This window comes from Catharus ustulatus, unplaced genomic scaffold (assembly GCF_009819885.2).
Source record: "Catharus ustulatus isolate bCatUst1 unplaced genomic scaffold, bCatUst1.pri.v2 scaffold_135_arrow_ctg1, whole genome shotgun sequence".
In the NCBI taxonomy this organism is placed as follows: Eukaryota; Metazoa; Chordata; class Aves; order Passeriformes; family Turdidae; genus Catharus; species Catharus ustulatus.
Window position 1 is genome coordinate 19187 of NW_024879481.1, and position 20349 is coordinate 39535.

Genomic DNA, 20349 nt, shown 5'->3' on the forward strand with positions numbered 1-20349 from the left:
CCCATTTTTTTCTGGTTTTTTTCCATAATTTTTTCCGATTTTTTACAATTTTTTCCCATTTTTTACTCAATTTTTACAACTTTTTTTCCTATTTTTTTCTATTTTTTTCCTGATTTTTCCCCCCATTTCTTGCTTGTTCTTTTCCCATTTTTTCCCATTTTTTTCCCATTTTTTCCGTCATTTTTCCCCCATTTTTTTCTGATTTTTTTCCCATTTTTCCCATTTTTAGGGCATTTTTTCTCTTTTTTTCCCCATTTTTTCCCATTTTTTTCCCTATTTTTTCTCATTTTGTTCCTGATTTTTCCTCATTTTATTCCTATTTTATTTACCATTTTTTCCATTTTTTTCCATTTTTTTCCCATTTTTTCCCATTTTATTTCCCATTTTTTCCCATTTTATTCCCCATGTTTATCCCATTTTTCCCCATTTTCCCCCATTTTTTCCCTATTTTTCCCATTTTTTTCCTGGTTTTTTTCCCATTTTTTCCAATTTTTCCCGCCTTTTTTCCCCATCTTTCCCCTAATTTTTTCCCTTTTTTTTCCCATTTTTTTTCTGATTTTTTTGCATTTTTTCATGATTTTTTTCCCATTTTTTCCCATTTTTTTCCCATTTTTCCCCCAATTTTTAAAACTTTTTTCTGTATTTTTTCTGATTTTTTTCACATTTTTTCCTCGATTTTTCCCCATTTTTTCCCCATTTTTTCCAACTTTTTTCCGATTTTTTTCTGATTTTTTACCCCTTCTTTTCTGGCTTTTTTCCCATTTTTTTCCCACATTTTTTTCCACTTTCCCACATTTTTTCACCCATTTTCCCACATTTTTCACCCTTTTTTTCCACTTTTTTTCCCACATTTTTCCACCTGTTTTCCATCTTTTTTTTCTCACAATTTCCAACCATTTTTCCACATTTTTCATCTATTTTTTCCACTTTTTTTCATCATTTTCCCACCCATTTTTCCACTTTTTCCCCACCCGTTTTTTCCAAATTTTTCCCACCCATTTTCCACATTTTTTCCACATTTTCCACCCATTTTCCCACATTTTTTCACCCTTTTTTCTACTTTTTTTCACCCATTTTTCCACATTTCCCCACCTGTTTTTTCCACATTTCCCCACCCATTTTCCCACATTTTTTCACCCTTTTTTCCACATTTTTTTCACCCTTTTTTCCACTTTTTCCACCTGTTTTTTCCACATTTTTCCATCTGTTTTTCCATCTGTTTTTTCCACATTTTCCCCCCAATTTTTCCACATTTTTCCTCCTTTTTTCCTCGTTTTTTCCCCATTTCCCCACCTGTTTTTTCCACATTTTCCTGCCCATTTTCCACATTTTTTCCACATTTTTCACCCTTTTTTTTCCACTTTTTTCACCCATTTTCCCACATTTTTTCCAAATTTTCCCACCTGTTTTTTTGAAATTTCCCCACCCATTTTCCACATTTCTTCCACATTTCCCACCCGTTTTTTCCAATTCTTCACCCATTTTTCACCCTTTTTTTCCACTTTTTTCCTCATTTTTCCACATTTCCCCACCTGTTTTTTCCACATTTTCCACCCATTTTTCCAAATTTTTTTCATCCTTTTTTTCCATATTTTTCACCCTTTTTTTCCACTTTTTCCACCTGTGTTTTCCCCATTTCCCCACCTGTTTTATCCAAATTTTCCCACCTGTTTTTCCCAAATTTTCCCATTTCCCCACATTTTTTCCCACCTCCCCACCCCAAATTTCTTATTTTTCCCCCCATCCAATCACCGATAAACCAGGATCTCGTCGGCCGAGCTGTTGTACTGGATCTGGTACATCCTCAACCCCTCCAGCTCCTCCTGCGGCGGCCACCGCACCAACGCCGACGTCGCCGTCACCTCGGCCACCACCACCCCCCCTTTGTCCTTCTCCGCCTTGGAATCGTTGGAAAAACTCGACTTGGCCGAAATCAGGATATCCGACGGCTCCGGCCGCGCCGTCGCGCTTTTTTTCCCCTCCTCCTCCTCGCACTCGGTGCCGTTGGCGTCCGGCGTCACGCGGAACTCGACCGGCGCCGTCGACTCGCCGGCGGCGTTGGAGGCGATGCAAGTGAACGTCCCTTGATCGCCCAACGCCGCCGCCAAGATGTCCAAAGTTCCGTTTTCGTACGAAACCGTCCGCGAGGTGTTGGCCACCAACTTTCCGTCGGGCGCGATCCACCGGACGTACGGGTCGGGGTCGCCCACGGCTTTGCACTTCAACGACGCGCTCTGACCGACGGCCGTCACCAACTTGGGCGTCCGGTGAGTGATCATGGGCGGCTCGCAGACGAATTCTTCCTCGCGGATGCTCCAGAAATATTTTCCCATCAGTTCCGGCGGCGAGGCGCAAGTTTCCAGGTCGTCCTCGCGCGTCAAGCGGCGCAGCCAAACCAGCTCGCAGTTGCAGTGGAGGGGGTTGCCGCCGAAACTCAACACCAACGAGGTCAACGGGGAACCTTTGGATTTGGCGTAGACGGGGATGCGGGAGAAGAGCGGGTCCGGCGGGATCTTCTTGAGTTTGTTGGAGGTCATGTCCAACCTGGCCAACTTGTGGAGGTTGGAAAAAATCCCCTCGGGCACGAACTCGATGAGGTTGTGATCCAAACTCACCGTGTTGACGTTGGAGAGCTTGGCCACCGTCCCCCAAGGGACGTCCACCAGATTGTTGTAGGACAGATCCAAATCCTCGATGGTCTCCAAGAAATCGTCCAAGGATTTGGGCGAGATGAAGCTGAGCTGGTTGTTGCTCAGGATTAAGTGGCGTAGGTTAATTAACCCTTTGAAGTGCTCCTCGTTAATCGCCGTTAACCGGTTGCTGTCCAGGTGGAGGGCGTGGAGGCCCTTGAGGTCGGAGAAGGCGTAAGGCATGATTTGGCTGATGGTGTTGCGGGACAAAGTCAAGTGGATCAACTGGGTCATGTTGGCGAAATCGCGCTTCCGGAGCACGGTGATGAAGTTATCCATGAGCCGGAGCTCGGCCGTGCGCCGGTCGATGCCGGCCGGCACGAAGAGGAGCCCGGTTTTGGTGCAGAGGATGGTGAAGGACGGCGAGAGGTTCTGGCACGAGCAGCGCTTGGGGCAGGGCGGGGAGTTCGCGGTGGTTGCGGTGAAGAAGAAGACGAAGAAGAGGAGGAGGAGAGGCAGCAGGAGGTTTTCCATCGTCGGGAAAAACGGGAATCTGGGAGGGGGTTGGGGAAAAGAGAGCGGAATTAGAAAGAAAATGGCGGAATTGGCAAAGAAAATGGTGGAGTTGGCAAAGAAAATGGCGGAGTTGGAAAAGAAAATGGCGGACTTGGAAAAGAAAATGGCGGAATTGGCAAAGAAAATGGCGGAGTTGGAAAAGAAAATGGCGGAGTTGGCAAGAAAATGGTGGAGTTGGAAAAGAAAATGGCGGAGTTGGAAAAGAAAATGGCGGATTTGGCAAGAAAATGGTGGAATTCACAAAGAAAATGGCGGAATTGGCAAAGAAAATGGTGGAATTGGCAAAGGAAATGGCGGAGTTGGGAAAGAAAATGGCGGAATTAAAAGAGAAAATGGTGGAATTAAAAAATAAAATGGCGGAATTGGCAAGAAAATGGCGGAATTGGAAAAGAAAATGGCGGAATTGGCAAAGAAAATGGCGGAATTGGCAAGAAAATGGTGGAATTGGCAAAGAAAATGGCAGAATTAGGGAAAAAATGGAGGAATTTGGGTGGATCAGTTGAGTTTTGGGGTTAAAACCAAGTTTAGGGTCAAGATTCCAACCCAAGAATTCATCTGAGAGGGAAATCCCAAACCTGAGAGGGAAAAATGGGACGGACTAAGAGAAAAATGGGTGAAATCCATGGAAATGTGGTGGAATTTGGGGAAAAAATGGAGAAATTTGGGACAATTGGTTCAGTTTTGAAGTTAAAACCAAGTTTTAATTCCAGGAGGTTGAAGGAATTCAGCTGAGAGGGAAATCCCAAATCTGAGAAGGAAAAATGGGAATTTGGGAGGAGAAAATGATGGAATTAGCAAAAAAAGGGTGGAATTAGCAAAAAAAAAATTAGAATTAGCAAAAAAATAGAATTAGCAAAAAAGAACAAACAAAATTTGTAAAATAATTTGTGGAATAAGCAAAAAATTTGAGAAATTTGGTTGAGTTTTGGGGTTAAAACCAAGTTTAAATTCCAAGAGGTTGAGAGGTAATAAATAGTAATAGTAATTAATTTTAAACTGAAAGGAATTCCAAAGAATGGAATGAAAAGAATTCATTAAAGTAATTAATTAAAAATTAATGTCAATTTAAGATCAGGAGGAATTAAAGAGAAGTGGAAAATAACAATGGAAGTGTTACGAGAAAAATAATGACATTAAAATAATAATGCTGGAATGAAGTAATCAGTATAAAGTTCTGGAAATTAAAATATTTAAAACAATACAAATAAAAATAATAAAAGAAAAATATTTAAAATATTTCAAATACAATATTACTATATAATCAGAATAAATTTTAAAATAATAATTGCAAAGAAAAAATATAAGTCAATTAATAAATTTATTAATAACTTTATTAACTTAATTAATATATCTAATAGATACCCATACATTAAAATGAATAATAATTTGAAATTAAAATAAGAAATAAAAAGTATTTCTAATTAAAACACCTCTAAAATAATAGAAACTAAAACAATAATTATATAAATCCTATTAACTGGGACAAATAAAGAATTAATTAATACAAACTAATTACACATAATCCTATTCATCCCTAATAAAGAAAAAATTCAATTAATCCCAAAAACCTCCCTTAAATCCCTGGGGAATTTTCCTTTATCCCAAAATCCCCTGGGGTTCCAAATTCTTGGGAATCTTTCCCAAAATTTCTCCAGGAATGAGGAAAATGAGGATTTTCCAGATTTGCCCAAAGATTTCCAAGGAAAAAAAAATTGGGATTTGGGGTAGGTAGAGCCCAAAATTCCAGGATTTAAAAGGGAAAACTGGGAATTGGCCAAAATTCTGAAATCTATGAGGGAAAAGTGGGATTTGGGGGAATGCAAGGCCCAAAATTTCACAATTTTGGAGGGGAAAAAAAGTGGGATTTAGGCAGTGACAGGCCCAAAAATTCAAGATTTCTGAGGGAAAAGAAGAAAAGAGGGAAATGCTGAGCACAAAATTCAAAGATTTCTGAGGGAAAAGTGGGAAAGAGGGAAATGCTGAGCACAAAATTCCAAGGTTTTGGAGGGAAAAGAGGATTTCAGATGTATAGGCCCAAAATCTGGGATTTGGGGGGAAAAGGAAGATTTGGAGTAGGCCAAGCACAAAATTCCCAGATTTCTGAGGGAGAAGTGGGAAAGAGGGAAGTGCTGAGCACAAAATTCTAGGATTTTAGAGGCAAAAGTGGGATTTGGGATGTGCCAGGCCCAAAAATCAGAGATTTGTGAGGGAAAAGTGGATTTTGGATACATAGGCCCAAAATCTGGGAATTTGTGAGGGAAAAGGAGAATTTGGGGTAGGTCAAGATCCAAATTCCCACATTTCTGAGGGAAAAGTGGGAAAGAGGGAAGTGCTGAGCACAAAATTCCAAGGTTTTCTGAGGGAAAAGTGGGATTTGGGGGGTACAAGGCCCAAAATTCCAAGATTTTTTGGGGAAAAGTGGATTTTTGATGTATAGGCCCAAAATCTGGGGATTTGGGGGGAAAAGAAGGATTTGGTGTAGGCCAAGATCCACATTCCAAGGCTTTGAGGGAAAAGTGGGAAAGAGGGAAGTGAAGAGCACAAAATTCTAGGATTTTAGAGGGAAAAGTGGGATTTGGGATGTGCCAGGCTCAAAAATCAGGGATTTGTGAGGGAAAAGTAGATTTTGGATATATAGGCCCAAAATCTGGAGATCTGTGGGGAAAAGGAAGATTTGGAGTAGGCCAAGCACAAAATTCCAAGATTTCTGAGAGTAAAGTGGGAAAGAGGGGAGTGCTGAGCACAAAATTCTAGGATTTTAGAGGGAAAAATGGGACTTGGGATGTTCCAGACCCAAAAATCAGGGATTTCTGAGGGAAAAGGAAAATTTGGAGTAGGCCAAGCTCCACATTCCCAGATTTCTGAGGGAAAAGTTGGAATAGGGATGTCTAGGCCCAAAAATCAGGCATTTGGGAGGGAAAAGTGGATTTTGGATATATAGGTCCAAAATCTGGGGATGTGGGGGGAAAAGAAGGATTTGGAGTAGGCCAAGATCCACATACCAAGGCTTCTGAGGGAAAAGTGGGAAAGAGTAAAATGCTGAGCACAAAATTCTAGGATTTTAGAGGGAAAAATGGGATTTGGGATGTTCCAGACCCAAAAATCAGGGATTTCTGAGGGAAAAGGAAAATTTGGAGTAGGCCTGGCTCCACATTCCCAGATTTCTGAGGAAAAAGTTGGATTAGGGATGTCTAGGCCCAAAACTCCAAGATTTCTGAGGGTAAAGTAGGAAAGAGGGAAATGCTGAGCACAAAGTTCCCAGCTTTTAGGGTGAAAAGGAGGATTTGGAGTAGGCCTGTCCCCAAATTCCCAGATTTCTGAGGGAAAAGTGGGAAGGGGAAGGGAGTGCTAAACCCAAAACTCCAAGACTTCAGAGGCAAAAGTGGGATTTGGGATGTGCCAGGCCCAAAAATCAGGGATTTGTGAGGGAAAAGTGGATTTTGGATGTATAGGCCCAAAATCTGGGAATTTGGGGGGAAAAGGAGGATTTGGAGTAGGCCAAGCACAAAATTCACAGATTTCTGAGGGAAAAGTGGGAAAGAGGGGAGTGCTGAGCACAAAATTCTAGGATTTTAGAGGGCAAAGTGGGACTTGGGATGTGCCAGGCCCAAAAATCAGGGAATTGTGAAGGAAAAGGAGAATTTGGAGTAGGCCAAGCTCCACATTCCCAGATTTCTGAGGGAAAAGTTGGAATAGGGATGTCTAGGCCCAAAACTTCAAGATTTCTGAGGGTAAAGTAGGAAAGAGGGAAATGCTGAGCGCAAAATTCCAGGCTTTTAGGGTGAAGGAGGATTTGGAGTAGGCCTGTCCCCAAATTCCAAAATTTCTGAGGGAAAATTGGGAAGGGGGGAGTGCTAAACCCAAAACTCCAAGACTTCAGAGGCAAAAGTGGGATTTGGGATGTGCCAGGCCCAAAAATCAGGGATTTGTGAGGGAAAAGTGGATTTTGGATATATAGGCCCAAAATCTGGGAATCTGGGGGGAGAAGGATGATTTGGAGTAGGCCAAGAACAAAATTCACAGATTTCTGAGGGAAAAGTGGGAAAGAGGGAAGTGCTGAGCACAAAATTCTAGGATTTTAGAGGGAAAAGTGGGATTTGGGATGTGCCAGGCCCAAAAATCAGGGATTTGTGAGGGAAAAGTGGAATTTGGAGTAGGCCTGGCTCCAAATTCCAAGGTTTCTGAGGGAAAAGTGGGAAAGAGGGAAGTGCTGAGCACAAAATTCTAGGATTTTAGAGGGAAAAGTGGGATTTGGGATGTGCCAGGCCCAAAAATCAGGGATTTGTGAGGGAAAAGTGGAATTTGGAGTAGGCCTGGCTCCAAATTCCAAGGTTTCTGAGGGAAAAGTGGCAAAGAGGGAAGTGCTAAACCCAAAATTCCAGGATTTTAGAGGGAAAAGGAGGATTTGGAGTAGGCCAAGCTCAAAACTGCAAGATTTCTGAGGGAAAAGGGGGAAACAGAGAAAAGCCAAGGCCCAAATCCCACAAATTGAGGTAAAAAAATTCCCCAACCTCCCCTTCTTTCCAAGATTTTTGCCCCAAAACCTTGGGAAAGTGGGATTTTCCCAGTTCAAACCAGTTAAATTCCTTATTTTTCCTGCCCTAAATCCCGTTTTTTTTCCTTCCCAAGGAATGGCATCCCCCCACCCCTTCAAGGTCCCTTTTTCCACTTGAACTATCACAAAATCCCATAAATTCCAAAAAATCCAGGTCCAAATCCAAACCAGCAGGGATTGACTGATTTTGGAATTATTTTTTAAAAATATTAAATTTTTCCCCCCACTTTTCCAAGCCTCAGGTGCTCATTCCCAAATCCAGGTGTGGCCCAAGGCCCTGAGGGGAAAAAAAATTCCTTTGGAATGGGAGAACCCAGGAGTTAAAATTTTTTAAAAATAAAAAATAAAAAAGGATTTTTTTCCACCTGGCAAAATCATTTCCCAGGATTTAAAGATGTGGAATTCCGGCCTAAATTATATAAGAAAAGAAGGGGGGTGAGGGGGGGAATCTTATCCAGGTGCCGGTAAATCCTGATTTTCCAGGAAAAAAAAAAATGCAGCATCTCTGGAATTCTTCATTTTTAAAGGTCAAAACAGCTCCAAAATCCCCTTTTTTTCCCCTTTAAAAAAAGGGATTTTCCTTAGGGAAAAAAGCAATTTTTTTTCAGGCTCTAACCAGCAACCCCAGCAAGGAATTTCCCCTCGGGGCTGCAGAATTCTTGGGAAAAATATGAAAATAATGGAATTTTGGGGTTGATTTAGAGTGAAAAATAAATATATTTTATTTTTTTATTAGGGATGGGGGAAAAAAAAAAAAAAATCTGCATTTCCATCCCGGGGAAAAAAATTCCCGGTGGGAATCTTCAATGACACCGCCGTGCCTTGTCCCCTGAGGGTGGGAAGGACTTGGGGGAAAAATGAGATTTTCTTTTTTATTATTTTAAAAGGTTTTAAAGGATTTTTTTAAGAAGATATTAATGAGAATTCCAACGCCGCCGCAACGCGGGAAGGACGCGCCCTGCTCGGAGCAAGGAAAAAAAAAAAAAATCAGGAATTGCAGGTGCCGGGAGGGGTAAAAAAAACCGGGAAAAACCAAGAAAAAATAGGAAAAACACCAGAAAAAAAAATATTAAACCCCACAATATATATATATTTATTTTTTTATGGATTTGGAGGGAAATGCTGGAAAACCCCGCGGGATTTTTTTCCAGGTGTGGCAACACCTGGAAAAGCCACACCTGGAAAAGCCACACCTGGATGACACGGCGGATTTATGGGATGCTGGAAAAGGTTTTAAAACCCCCCCCAAAATCCCCAAAAAAACCCCCAAAATCTCAGATCCTCCCTTTTTATTTTTTTATCCCACAGAAGGGTTAAAAAACCGGAAAATTTGGGAGGGGTCGCGGCTGGAAAAACGCGTGGGGGGGATGCGGTTTATCCCGATTTTATCGCGATTTTATCCCGATTTGGGGCGGTTTTTTTAGGGATTATCGTATTTAAATTTTTTTTTTTCCCGGTTTTTCTTTTTTTTTCCCCGATTTTTTTTTTTTAAATTTTATTTTCGAACTCACCTTTCCCGCCGTGGTTTCAGGGGGGCGGCGACCCCCGCGCCCCCCCCGGGGGTCCCGAGCCTTCCATGGCCGGGAGCGATCCCGGGAGGAGGAGGAGGAGGAGGAGGAGGAGGAAGAGCAGGAAAAGCCAAAAAAAAAAAAAAAAAAAAAAAAAGGGAGGATAAAAAAAAAAAAAAGGCAGGAAAAGCAGGAAAAGGAGGAGGAGGAGGAGGAGGAGGAGGAAGAGGAGGAGGAGCCCCCGCCCCTCCCCCCTCTGCGGCCGCGGGGGAGGGGCGGGGGGGAGGGGCGGGGGGAGGGGCGGGGGGAGGGGCCCTGGTGGGAATTTTTGGGTTTTCCTTTTTATTTTTGGGGGAATTTTTGGGTTGTTTTAATTTTTTTTTGGGATTGGGGAGGTTTGGTTTTTTTTCCGGGAATTTTAGAGGTTTGGGATGTGATGGATTCGGTGTGGCTCGGTGGATTTTGGGGATTTTGTTGTGTTCCTTCCTAAATTCCTGAATTCCCTGAGCCCCTGATTTACCAAATTCCTGAATCCTTTAACCCCTGAGTTCCCAAATTCCTGAACCCTTTAACCCCTGAATTCCCAAATTCCTGAACCCCTGAGTTCCCAAAATCCTGAACCCCTGAATTCCCAAATTCCTGAACCCCCGAATTCCATCCCATTCCCTGAAATCCTGAGTTCCCAAATTCCTGAACCCCTGAATTCCCAAATTCCTGAATCCCTGAATTTCCAAAATCCTGAACCCCGGAGTTCCCAAAATCCTTGAACCCCTGAGTTCCCAAATTCCTGAACCCCTGAATTCCTGAGTTCCCAAATTCCTGAATTCCATCCCATTCCCTGAATCCCTGATTTCCCAAATTCCTGAATCCCTGAGTCCTCAAATCCCCCAAATTCCCAAACTCCTGAATCCCTGGGTTCCCAAAATTCTGGAATCCCTGAATTCCCAAATTCCTGAACCCCTGAATTCCCAAATCCCTAAATTCCTGAACCCCTAAATTCCTAATTCCCCAAATCCCCGAATCCCCAAACCCCTGAATTCCCAAATCCCCAAACCCCCGAATTCCTGAATTCCTGAATTCCTAAATCCCCAAATTCCTAAATTCCAAATTTTTTCAGATTTCTAAATTCCTGAAATCCTGAATCCCCAAAAATCCCTGAATTTAGGAATTCCTGGATCCCCAAATCCCTGAATCCCTGAATTCCTAAATCCCCCAATCCCCGAATTCCTAAATCCTCAAATCCCCAAATTTCTAAACCCCAAATCCCTGAACCCCCAAATCCCCAACCCCCTGAATTCCCAAATCCCCAAATTCCTAAATCCCCAAATTCCTGAATCCCCAAATCCCTGAACCCCCAAATCCCCAAATCCCTGAATTCCCAAATTTCTAAATCCCCAAATCCCTGAATTCCTGAATTCCCAAATTTCTAAATCCCTGAATTCCCAAATTTCTAAATCCCCAAACCCCTGAATTCCCAACTTGCTAAATCTCCAAATTCCTGAACCCCCAAACCCCAAATTCCCAAATCCCCAAACCCCTGAATTCCCGAATTCCCAAATTTCTAAATCCCCAAATTCCTCACCGGGGTGGGGACACTTGGGGACATTTCCGGTGCCACCCGAACGCGCCGAGTCAGCGAAATTCCTGCCCCGAAAACGCCCAAAAAACCCAAAAAAGGGAAAACAACAACAACGACAACAATGACCATGACAACGATGACCATGATGATGACCGTTACAATGATGATGACCATGACAACGATGACCATGACCATGATGATGACCATGATGACCATGACAACAATGACCATAACAATAACAACAATGACCATGACAACGATGACCATGATGATGACCATGGCCATGATGATGACCATGACCACGATGACTATCACGATATGATGATGACCATGGTCATGATGACCATGACAATGACCATAACAATGGCAATGATGACCATGTCAATGACTATGACCATTACAACGATGACCATGACAATATGATGATGACCATGACAACGATGACAATGATGATGACCATGACCACGATGACCATAACAATAACAACAATGACCATGACCATGATGATGACCATCGTGATGATGACCATGACAATGACCGTAACAATGACAACGATGACTGTGTCAATGACTATGACTATGACAATGACAATGACAATGACAATGATGACCATGATGACCATGATGACCATGATGACCATCACAACGATGACCATGACAATATGATAATGACCTTGACCACAATGATGACCATGACCATGACCATGACCATGACAATGGCCATAAACAATGACAACAATGACCATGACAATGATGACCATGATGATGACCATGACAATGACCATAACAATGACAACGATGACCGTGTCAATGACTATGACAATGACAATGACAATGATGACCATGACAATACAATGATGACCATGACCATGATGACCATGATGACCATGATGACCATGATCATGATGACCATGACAATATGATGATGACCATTACCACAATGATGACCATGACCATGACCATGACCATGACAATGACCACAAATAATGACAACAATTACCATGACAACAATGACCACAACAATGAACATGGCCATGATGACCATGATTATGACCATGACCATGATGACCATGACAACGATGACCATGACAATATGATGATGACCATGACCATGATGACCATGACAACAATGACCATGACCATTATGACCATGATGACCATTACAACAATGACCATGACAATATGATGATGACCATGACCATGATGATGACCATGGCCATGATGACCGTTACAACGATGACCATGACAATATAATGATGACCATGACCACAATGATGACCATGACCACGACCATGACAATGACCATAAACAATGACAACAATGACCATGACAACGATGACCACGACAATAAACATGACCATGATGACCATGATGACCATGATGACGATCATGACAACGATGACCATGGTCATGACCATGACGATGACCATGATGATGACCATGACCACGACCATGACAATGACCATGAACAATGACAACAATGACCATGACAACGATGACCATGACAATATGATGATGACCATGACCATGATGATGACCATGACAACGATGACCATGACAATGACCATAAACAATGACAACAATGACCATGACCACGATGACCACGACCCCAACGGCCACCCCCTCACACGGCGGTGCCCTCGCTGCCCTCCTCAGCGGTGGCCACGCTCCGTCCCTTGCTGCTCCCGGCCACGCTCGTGGGGTCATCGCTGAGCACCCCCTTGAGCAACGCCCGCCACGAGCGCTTCACCTGCCCCAAACCCCGCCCCATCACCAGGTAGATGATGGGATTGACGCAACCGTTGACGTACGCCAACCCAGCCACCGCGGGGTCGGCGGCCTGAGCGCCGCTGAACGCCGCCGTGTCCTTCGCGCTGGCCGCCAGCACCAACCCCACCACGTGGTACGGCAACCAACAGACGAAGAAGCTGACGATGACCACCAGCACCGTCCTGGTGGCCCGCTGCGACCGACCCAAGCCCCTCTGCCGGACGCGGCTCAAGAGGAGGCCGTAACACGCCGAGATGACCGCGAAGGGCGCCAGGAAACCGCAGAGGAACCGCGCCACGGCGGTGGTCAGCTCGGCGCCGCGCTGGTGCGACCGCACGGCGTCGTAGGACATCACGCAGGGGGTTTTGGGGGAGAAATCCTCGACGCGCACGGTGCGGAAGATGAAGGACGGCACGGTCAACACGGTGGCCAATGCCCAAGCGCCGGCGCAAGCGGCGTGGGCCAAGCGGGGCGTCCGGTGGTTGTGGCACCACACCGGACGAGCCACCAGCGCGTAGCGGTCAGCGCTGATGGCCGTCAGCAGGAGGACGCTGGCGAACATCGCCAACACGATCAAGGACGGCAACACCTTGCAGGCCAAGAGTCCCAACGGCCAGTGGTGGTCAGTGGTCAAGGGCAAGGCCAAGAAGGGCAAGGCCAAGCAGCTGAGGAGGTCGGCCAAGGCCAGGTGGGAGAACCAAACGCCGTTGACCGTCCGGCGCAGCTCGGCCGCGGTCACCCAGAGCACGGCGCCGTTGCCCAGCACGCCCAGCAGGAAGATGACGGCGTAGAGGGTCAGCACCACGCGGTGGCCGAGCGGGATTTCGGCCGCGTCCAGGTCCAGGAGGTCGTAGTAGGAGGTGTCGTTCCCGGTGTCGTTCCCGGTGTCGTTCCAGATGTAGTCCCACGAGGAGGGGTCCATGGTGGGGTTGAGGATACCTGGGGATACCTGGGGAGGGGGTTGAGGTGGGGTGGGGGTGAGCAAAGGTGGGCAGGTGGTCAAGAACCTCCTCAAAGACCCCCTGAGCCACCCAAGATGGGTCCTGCACCTGCCCAGGTGGTCAAGAACTTCCTAAAAAATCCCCTGAACCAGCCCAAGGTTGGTCCCTCACCTGCCCAGGTGATCCAAAAGATCCCCAGGTGAGTTCTTCACCTGCTCAAGTGGTCAAGAACCTTCTCAAAGACCCCCTGAGCCAGCCCAAGGTGGGTTCTTCACCTGTCCAGGTGATCCAAAAGATCCCGAGGTGGGTCCTGGACCTGTTCAGATGATTCCAAAAGATCCCCAGGTGGGTTCTTCACCTGTTCAGGTGATCCAAAAGATCCCCAGGTGGGTTCTTCACCTGTCCAGGTGATCCAGGACCTCCTAAAAGACACCCTGAGCCACCCAAGGTGGGTTCTTCGCCTCTCCAGGTGATCCAAAAGATCCCAGGTGAGTTCTTCACCTGCCCAGGTGGCCAAGAACTTCCTAAAAGACCCCCTGAGCCACCCAAGGTGGGTTCTTCACCTACCCAGGTGATCCAAAAGATCCCAAAGTGGATTCTGAACCTCTCCAGGTGATCCAAAAGATCCCCAATTGAGTTCTTCACCTGCCCAGGTGATCCAGGACCTAATAAAAGACCCCCTGAGCCACCCCAAGGTGGTTCCTTCACCTGTCCAGGTGATCCAAAATATCCCCAGGTGGGTCCCTCACCTGTCCAGGTGATCCAGGATCTCCTCAAAGACCCCCTGAGCCAGCCCAAGGTGGTTCCTTCACCTCTCCAGGTGATCCAAAAGAACCCAAGGTGGATCCTGTACCTGCCCAGGTGGTCAAGAACTTCCTAAAAGACCCCCTGAGCCACCCAAGGTGGTTCCTTCACCTCTCCAGGTGATCCAGAAGATCCCCAGGTGGGTCCTGTACCTGTCCAGGTGATACAAAAGATCCCCAGGTGGGTCCTGCACCTGCCCAGGTGACCCAGGACCTCCTCAAAGACCCCCTGAACCACCCCAGGTGGGTTCCTCACCTGTCCAGGTGATCCAAAATATTTCAAGGTGGGTTCTTCACCTGTCCAGGTGATCCAGGACCTCCTACAAGACCCCTGAGCCACCCAAGGTGGTTCCTTCACCTGTCCAGATGATTCCAGAAGATCGCCAGGTGGGTCCCTCACCTGTCCAGGTGATTCAGAAGACCCCAAAGTGGGTCCTGCACCTGCCTAGGTGGTCAAGAACCTCCTCAAAGACCCCCTGAGCCACCCAAGATGGGTTCTTCGCCTGTCCAGGCGATCCAAAATATCCCCAGGTGGGTCCTGCACCTGTCCAGGTGATCCAAAAGATCCCAGGTGAGTTCTTCACCTGTCCAGGTGGTCAAGAACTTCCTAAAAGACCCCTTGAGCCACCCAAGGTGGGTCCTGCACCTGTTCAGGTGATCCAGAAGATTCCAAGGTAGGTTCTTCACCTGTTCAGGTGATCCAAAATATCCCCAGGTGGGTCCCTCACCTGTCCAGGTGATTCAGAAGACCCCAAAGTGGGTTCTGAACCTTTCCAGGTGGTCAAGAACTTCCTCAAAGACCCCCTTGAGCCACCCAAGGTGGGTCCTGCACCTGCCCAGGTGATCCAAAAGATCCCAAAGTGGGTCCTGCACCTGTCCAGATGATTCCAGAAGATCCCCAGGTGGGTTCTTCACCTGTCCAGGTGACCCAGAAGATCCTCAGGTGGGTTCTTCACCTGCCCAGGTGATCCAGGACCTCCTAAAAGACACCCTGAGCCACCCAAGGTGGGTTCTTTGCCTCTCCAGGTGATCCAGAAGATCCCAAGGTGGATCCTGCACCTGCCCAGGTGGTCAAGAACCTCCTCAAAGACCCCCTGAGCCACCCAAGATGGGTTCTTCACCTGTCCAGGTGATCCAAAAGATCCCCAGGTGGGTTCTGAACCTCTCCAGGTGATCCAGGACCTCCTAAAAGATTCCCTGAGCCACCCAAGGTGGTTCCTTCACCTGTCCAGATGATTCCAAAAGATCCCAAGGTGGTTCCTGCACCTGTCCAGGTGATCCAGAAGATCCCCAGGTGGGTTCTTCACCTGTCCAGGTGATCCAAAAGATCCCCAGGTGGGTTCTGAACCTGTCCAGGTGATCCAGGACCTCCTCAAAGACCCCCTGAGCCACCCAAGGTGGGTTTTTCACCTGCCCAGGTGATCCAGAAGATCCCCAGGTGGGTCCTGCACCTGTCCAGGTGATCCAGGGCCTCCTAAAAGATGCTCAACCCCACCCCACCAGGTGACCAAGGTGTTTTTGGGTTCCCAGTTCCATTTCTGGGGTCTTGAGCTCCATTTTTGGGGTCCTGAGCCCCATTTTTGGCTTCTCAGCTCCTATTTTGGGGTTCTCAGCTCCATTTTTGGGGTCTCCAGCCCCAATTTTGGTGTCTCCAGCCCCATTTTTGGGGTCCCCAGCCCCATTTTGGGGTTCCTGATCCCATTTTAGGGTTTCCAGTTCCAATTTTGGGGTCCTGAGCCCCATTTTTGGGTTCTTAACTCCAATTTTGAGGTCCCCAGCCCCATTTTTGGGGTTCCTGGTCTCATTTTACAGTCTCCAGTCCCATTTTTGGGGTCTCCAGCCCCAATTTCGGGGTCCCCAGTCCCATTTTTGGGATCCCCAGTTCCGTTTTTGGGGTTCTCAGCTCCATTTTTGGGGTCCTGAGCTCCATTTTTTGTATTCTCAGCTCCATTTTTGGGGTCCCCAGCCTCATTTTAGGGATCTCCACTGCAATTTTGGGGTCCTGAGCTCCATGTTTGGGGTCTCCAGCCCCAATTTTGGGATTCCCGGTCCCATTTTGGGATCCCCAGTTCCATTTTTGGGGTCCCCAGCCCCATTTTTGGAGTCCTGGGCTCCATTTTTGGGGTCCCCAGCCCCATTTTGGGGTTCCTGGTCTCATTTTAGGGTCTCCAGTCCCAATTTTGGGTCCCCAGCCCCATTTTTTGTATCCCCAGTCCCAATTTTGGGGTCCCCAGTTCCATTTTGGGGTCCCCAGACCCATTTTTGGGATCCTGAGCTCCATTTTTGGGGTTCTCAGCCCCATTTTTTGGGGTTCCTGGTCCCATTTTAGGGTCTCCAGTCTCATTTATGGGATCCCCAGCCCCATTTTTTGTATCCCCAACCCCAATTTTGGGGTCTCCAGTTCGATTTTGGGGTCCCCAGACCCATTTTTGGGATCCTGAGCTCAATTTTTGGGGTTCTCAGCTCCATTTTGGGGTTCCCAGCCCCGTTTTTGGGGTTCTCAGCTCCATTTTGGGGTTCCCAGCCCTGTTTTTGGGGTCCTGAGCTCCATTTTTCGGGTTCTCAGTTCCATTTTTGGGATCTCAGCCTCAATTTTGGGGTCCCCAGCTCCAATTTTGGGGTCCCCAGTCCCATTTTGGGGTTCCCAGTTCCAATTTTGGGGTTCTCAGTCCCAATTTTGGGGTCTCTGGTCCCATTTTAGGGTCTCCAGCCCCAATTTTGGGGTCCTGAGCTCCAATTTTGGGGTTCCCAGCCCCATTTTTTGTATCCCCACCCCCATTTTTGGGGTCCCCACCCCCATTTCTGGGGTCTCCAGTCCCAATTTTGGGGTCCCCAACCCCTTTTTTGGGGTCCCCACCCCGCGGGGGGAGGGTGGAGCCGCCCCTCCCCCCCCACCCCGAGTTCCTCACCCAAATTCTTGCGCCATGGGCGGGGGGAGGGGAGGATGAGGAAATTCCTTTTCCGGGGAGGGGAAGAGAAGGGGGGGACGAGGAAGGGTGGGGACACCAAAAATAGAACTGGGAACCCCAAAAATGGGGCTGAGATGCCAAAAACGGGACTGGGGACCCCAAAATTGGGGTGGGAACCCCAAAAACGGGACTGGGGACCCGAAAATGGGGCTGAGATCCCAAAAAGGGAGCTGGGGACACAAAAAATGGAGCTGGGAACCCTAAAAATAGAACTGGGAACCCCAAAAATGGGGCTGGGACCCAAAAATTGGGATTGGGGACCCCAAAAATAGAACTGGGAACCCCAAAAATGGGGCTGGGGACACAAAAGTAGAACTGGAAATCCCAAAAATGAGGCTGAGATCCCAAAAATTTGTATTGGGGACCCCAAAAATGGGACTGGAATTACCAAAAATAGAACTGAGAAACACAAAAATAGAACTGGGAACCCCAAAAATAGAATTGGGGACCCCAAAATAGGGCTGAGATCCCAAAAATTTGGATTGGGGACCCCAAAAATGGGGCTGGGGAAATAAAAAATGGGGCTGGGACCCCAGAATTGGGGCTGGGGACCCCAAAATGGGGCTGGGATCCCCAAAAATGAGGCTGAGATCCCAAAAATTTTGATTGGGGACCCCAAAAATCAGGCTGGGAACCCCAAAAATTGGGCTGAGATCCGAAAAATTTGGATTGGGGACCCCAAAAAGGAGGTTGGGACCTTCAAATGCGTCTTAGGACCCCAAAAAATTGGATTGGGGACCCCAAAAATGAGACTGAGATGCCAAAAATAGAACTGGGGACCCCAAAAACGGGACTAGGGACCCCAAAAATGGGGCTGGGACCCCAAAAATTTGGATTGAGGACCCTAAAAATCGGACTGAGGACCCCCAAATGGGGCTGAGATCCCAAAAAATAGAACTGGGAAGCCCAAAAATGAGACTGGGATCCCAAAAATGGGGCTGGGAACTGCAAAAATGAGGCTGAGATCCCAAAAATTTGGATTGGGGACCCCAAAAATAGAACTGGGAACCCCAAAAATGGGGCTGGGGACACAAAAAACAGAACTGGGAACCCCAAAAATGGGACTGGGATCCCCAAAAATGAGGCTGAAATCCCAAAAATTTGGATTGTGGACCCCAAAAATGGGGCTGGAACCCCAAAAATGGGGCTGAGATCCCAAAAATTTGGATTGGGGACCCCAAAAAGGAGGCTGAGATGCCAAAAATAGAACTGGGGACCCCAAAAATTTGGATTGAGGACCCCAAAATGGGGCAGGGACCCTAAAAATAGAACTGGGAAACCCAAAAATAGAATTGGGAACCCCAAAAATGGAGCTGAGGACACAAAAAACAGAACTGGGGACCCCAAAAATGGGACTGGGATCCCCAAAAATGAGTCTGAGATCCCAAAAATTTGGATTGGGGACCCCAAAAAACGGGGCTGGGACCCAAAAATTGAGCTGGGGACACAAAAAATGGAACTGGGGACCCCAAAAATGGGGCTGAAATCCCAAAAATTTGGATTGGGGACCCCAAAAACGGGGCTGAGGACCCCAAAATTGGGGCTGGGAACCAAAAAATAGAACTGGGGACCCCAAAATGGGGTTGAGATCCCAAAAATTTGGATTGGGGACCCCAAAAATAGAACTGGGAACCCCAAAAATGGGACTGAGAATCCCAAAGCTGGGGCTAGGATCCTAAAAAATGGGGCTGAGATGCCAAAAATTTGGATTGAGGACCCCAAAATGGGGCTGGAATCCCCAAAATTTGGATTGGGAACCCCAAAAATAGAACTGGGAACCCCAAAAATAGAATTGGGGACCCCAAAATTGGGCTGAGATCCCAAAAATTTGGATTGGGGACCCCAAAAATGGGACCGAGAAACCCAAAAATGGGACTAGAAACTCCCCAAAAAGAGTCTGGGACCCCCAAAAATGAGGTTGAGACCCCCAAACTGGTCTGGAGATCCCCCCAAACTGGTCTGAACTGGGAGGGATCCCCACAACGCCCAAAAAAACCGAAATTCCCCCAAAAATCGAGGCTGGAAAACCCAAAATGAGGCTGGAAATTCCCAAAAATTTGGTTTAGAGACCCCAGAAATGAGTCTAGGACCCCCAAAAATGATGTTGAGACCCCCAAACTGGTCTGGAGAACCCCCCAAACTGGTCTGAACTGGGAGAGATCCCCTCACCCCCCCAGAAATAAAAAACCCCCAAAAATTTGATCTGGAAACCCCAAAATGAGGCTGGAAATTCCCAAAAATTTGGGTTTAGAGACCCCAAAAATGAGGTTGAGACCCCCAAAAATGAGGTTGAGACCCCCAAAAATGAGGTTGAGACCCCCAAACTGGTCCGGACACCCCCCCAAACTGGTCTGAACTGGGAGGGATCCCATCAACCCCCCAAAAAAACCGAAATTCCCCCAAAAATTTGGGCTGGAAACCCCAAAATGAGGCTGAAAATTCCCCAAAAATTTGGTTTAGAGACCCCAAAAATGAGGTTGAGACCCCCAAAAATGAGGTTGAGACCCCCAAACTGGTCTGGAGAAACCCCCAAACTGGTCTGAACTGGGAGAGATCCCCACAACCCCCCAGGAGACAAAAAAACCCAAAAATTTGGGCTGGAAACCCCAAAATGAGGCTGGAAATTCTCCAAAAATTTAGTTTAGAGACCCCAAAAATGGGTCTAGGACCCCCAAAAATGAGGTTGAGACCCCCAAACTGGTCTGGAGAAACCCCCAAACTGGTCTGAACTGGGAGAGATCCCCTCAATTTCCCCCACAAGATAAAAAACCCCAAAAACCGAGCCGGGAACGCCCCAAAAACGAGAATAAAACGCCCAAAACCGATAAAAAAAACCCAAAAAACGAAGCGAAAACCCCAAAATTTCAACCCAAAACCCCCCAAAAATGAGGAAGGGACCCCAAAATTGGGATAGAAGGGGAGGGGTCCCCAAATTCCACCCCGGGACCCCCAAAATTCTTCCCCACCCCCCTCACCTGCAGCGGTCGTCGCGGTTTCAGCGGAAGCCGCGGGAAAGGGA

The 20349-nt window shown here is 47.0% G+C and overlaps 2 protein-coding genes across 3 annotated transcripts; both read right to left on the reverse strand.

Moving 5' to 3' along the window:
* Positions 1–1733: 1733 nt before the first annotated feature.
* On the reverse strand, positions 1734–9385 carry LOC117011406 (leucine-rich repeat and fibronectin type III domain-containing protein 1-like protein). The gene is made up of 2 exons (XM_033086766.1): positions 9273–9385; positions 1734–3183 (listed from the first exon to the last, which is right to left on the reverse strand). The coding sequence occupies exon 2, from the start codon at positions 3162–3164 to the stop codon at positions 1749–1751; it is 1416 nt and encodes a 471-aa protein (XP_032942657.1). The 5' UTR covers positions 3165–3183; positions 9273–9385; the 3' UTR covers positions 1734–1748.
* Positions 9386–12416: 3031 nt separating this feature from the next.
* Positions 12417–20340, reverse strand: C5AR1 (complement C5a receptor 1). Of its 2 annotated transcripts, none has more exons than XM_033086768.1 (2): positions 20306–20340; positions 12417–13566 (listed from the first exon to the last, which is right to left on the reverse strand). In XM_033086768.1, the coding sequence occupies exon 2, from the start codon at positions 13537–13539 to the stop codon at positions 12472–12474; it is 1068 nt and encodes a 355-aa protein (XP_032942659.1). In that variant the 5' UTR covers positions 13540–13566; positions 20306–20340; the 3' UTR covers positions 12417–12471. The 2 variants fall into 2 exon arrangements, with proteins under 2 accessions (XP_032942659.1, XP_032942658.1); XM_033086767.1 differs by having other exon boundaries at positions 12417–13574; positions 20304–20340.
* Between the last annotated feature and the right edge of the window lie 9 nt (positions 20341–20349).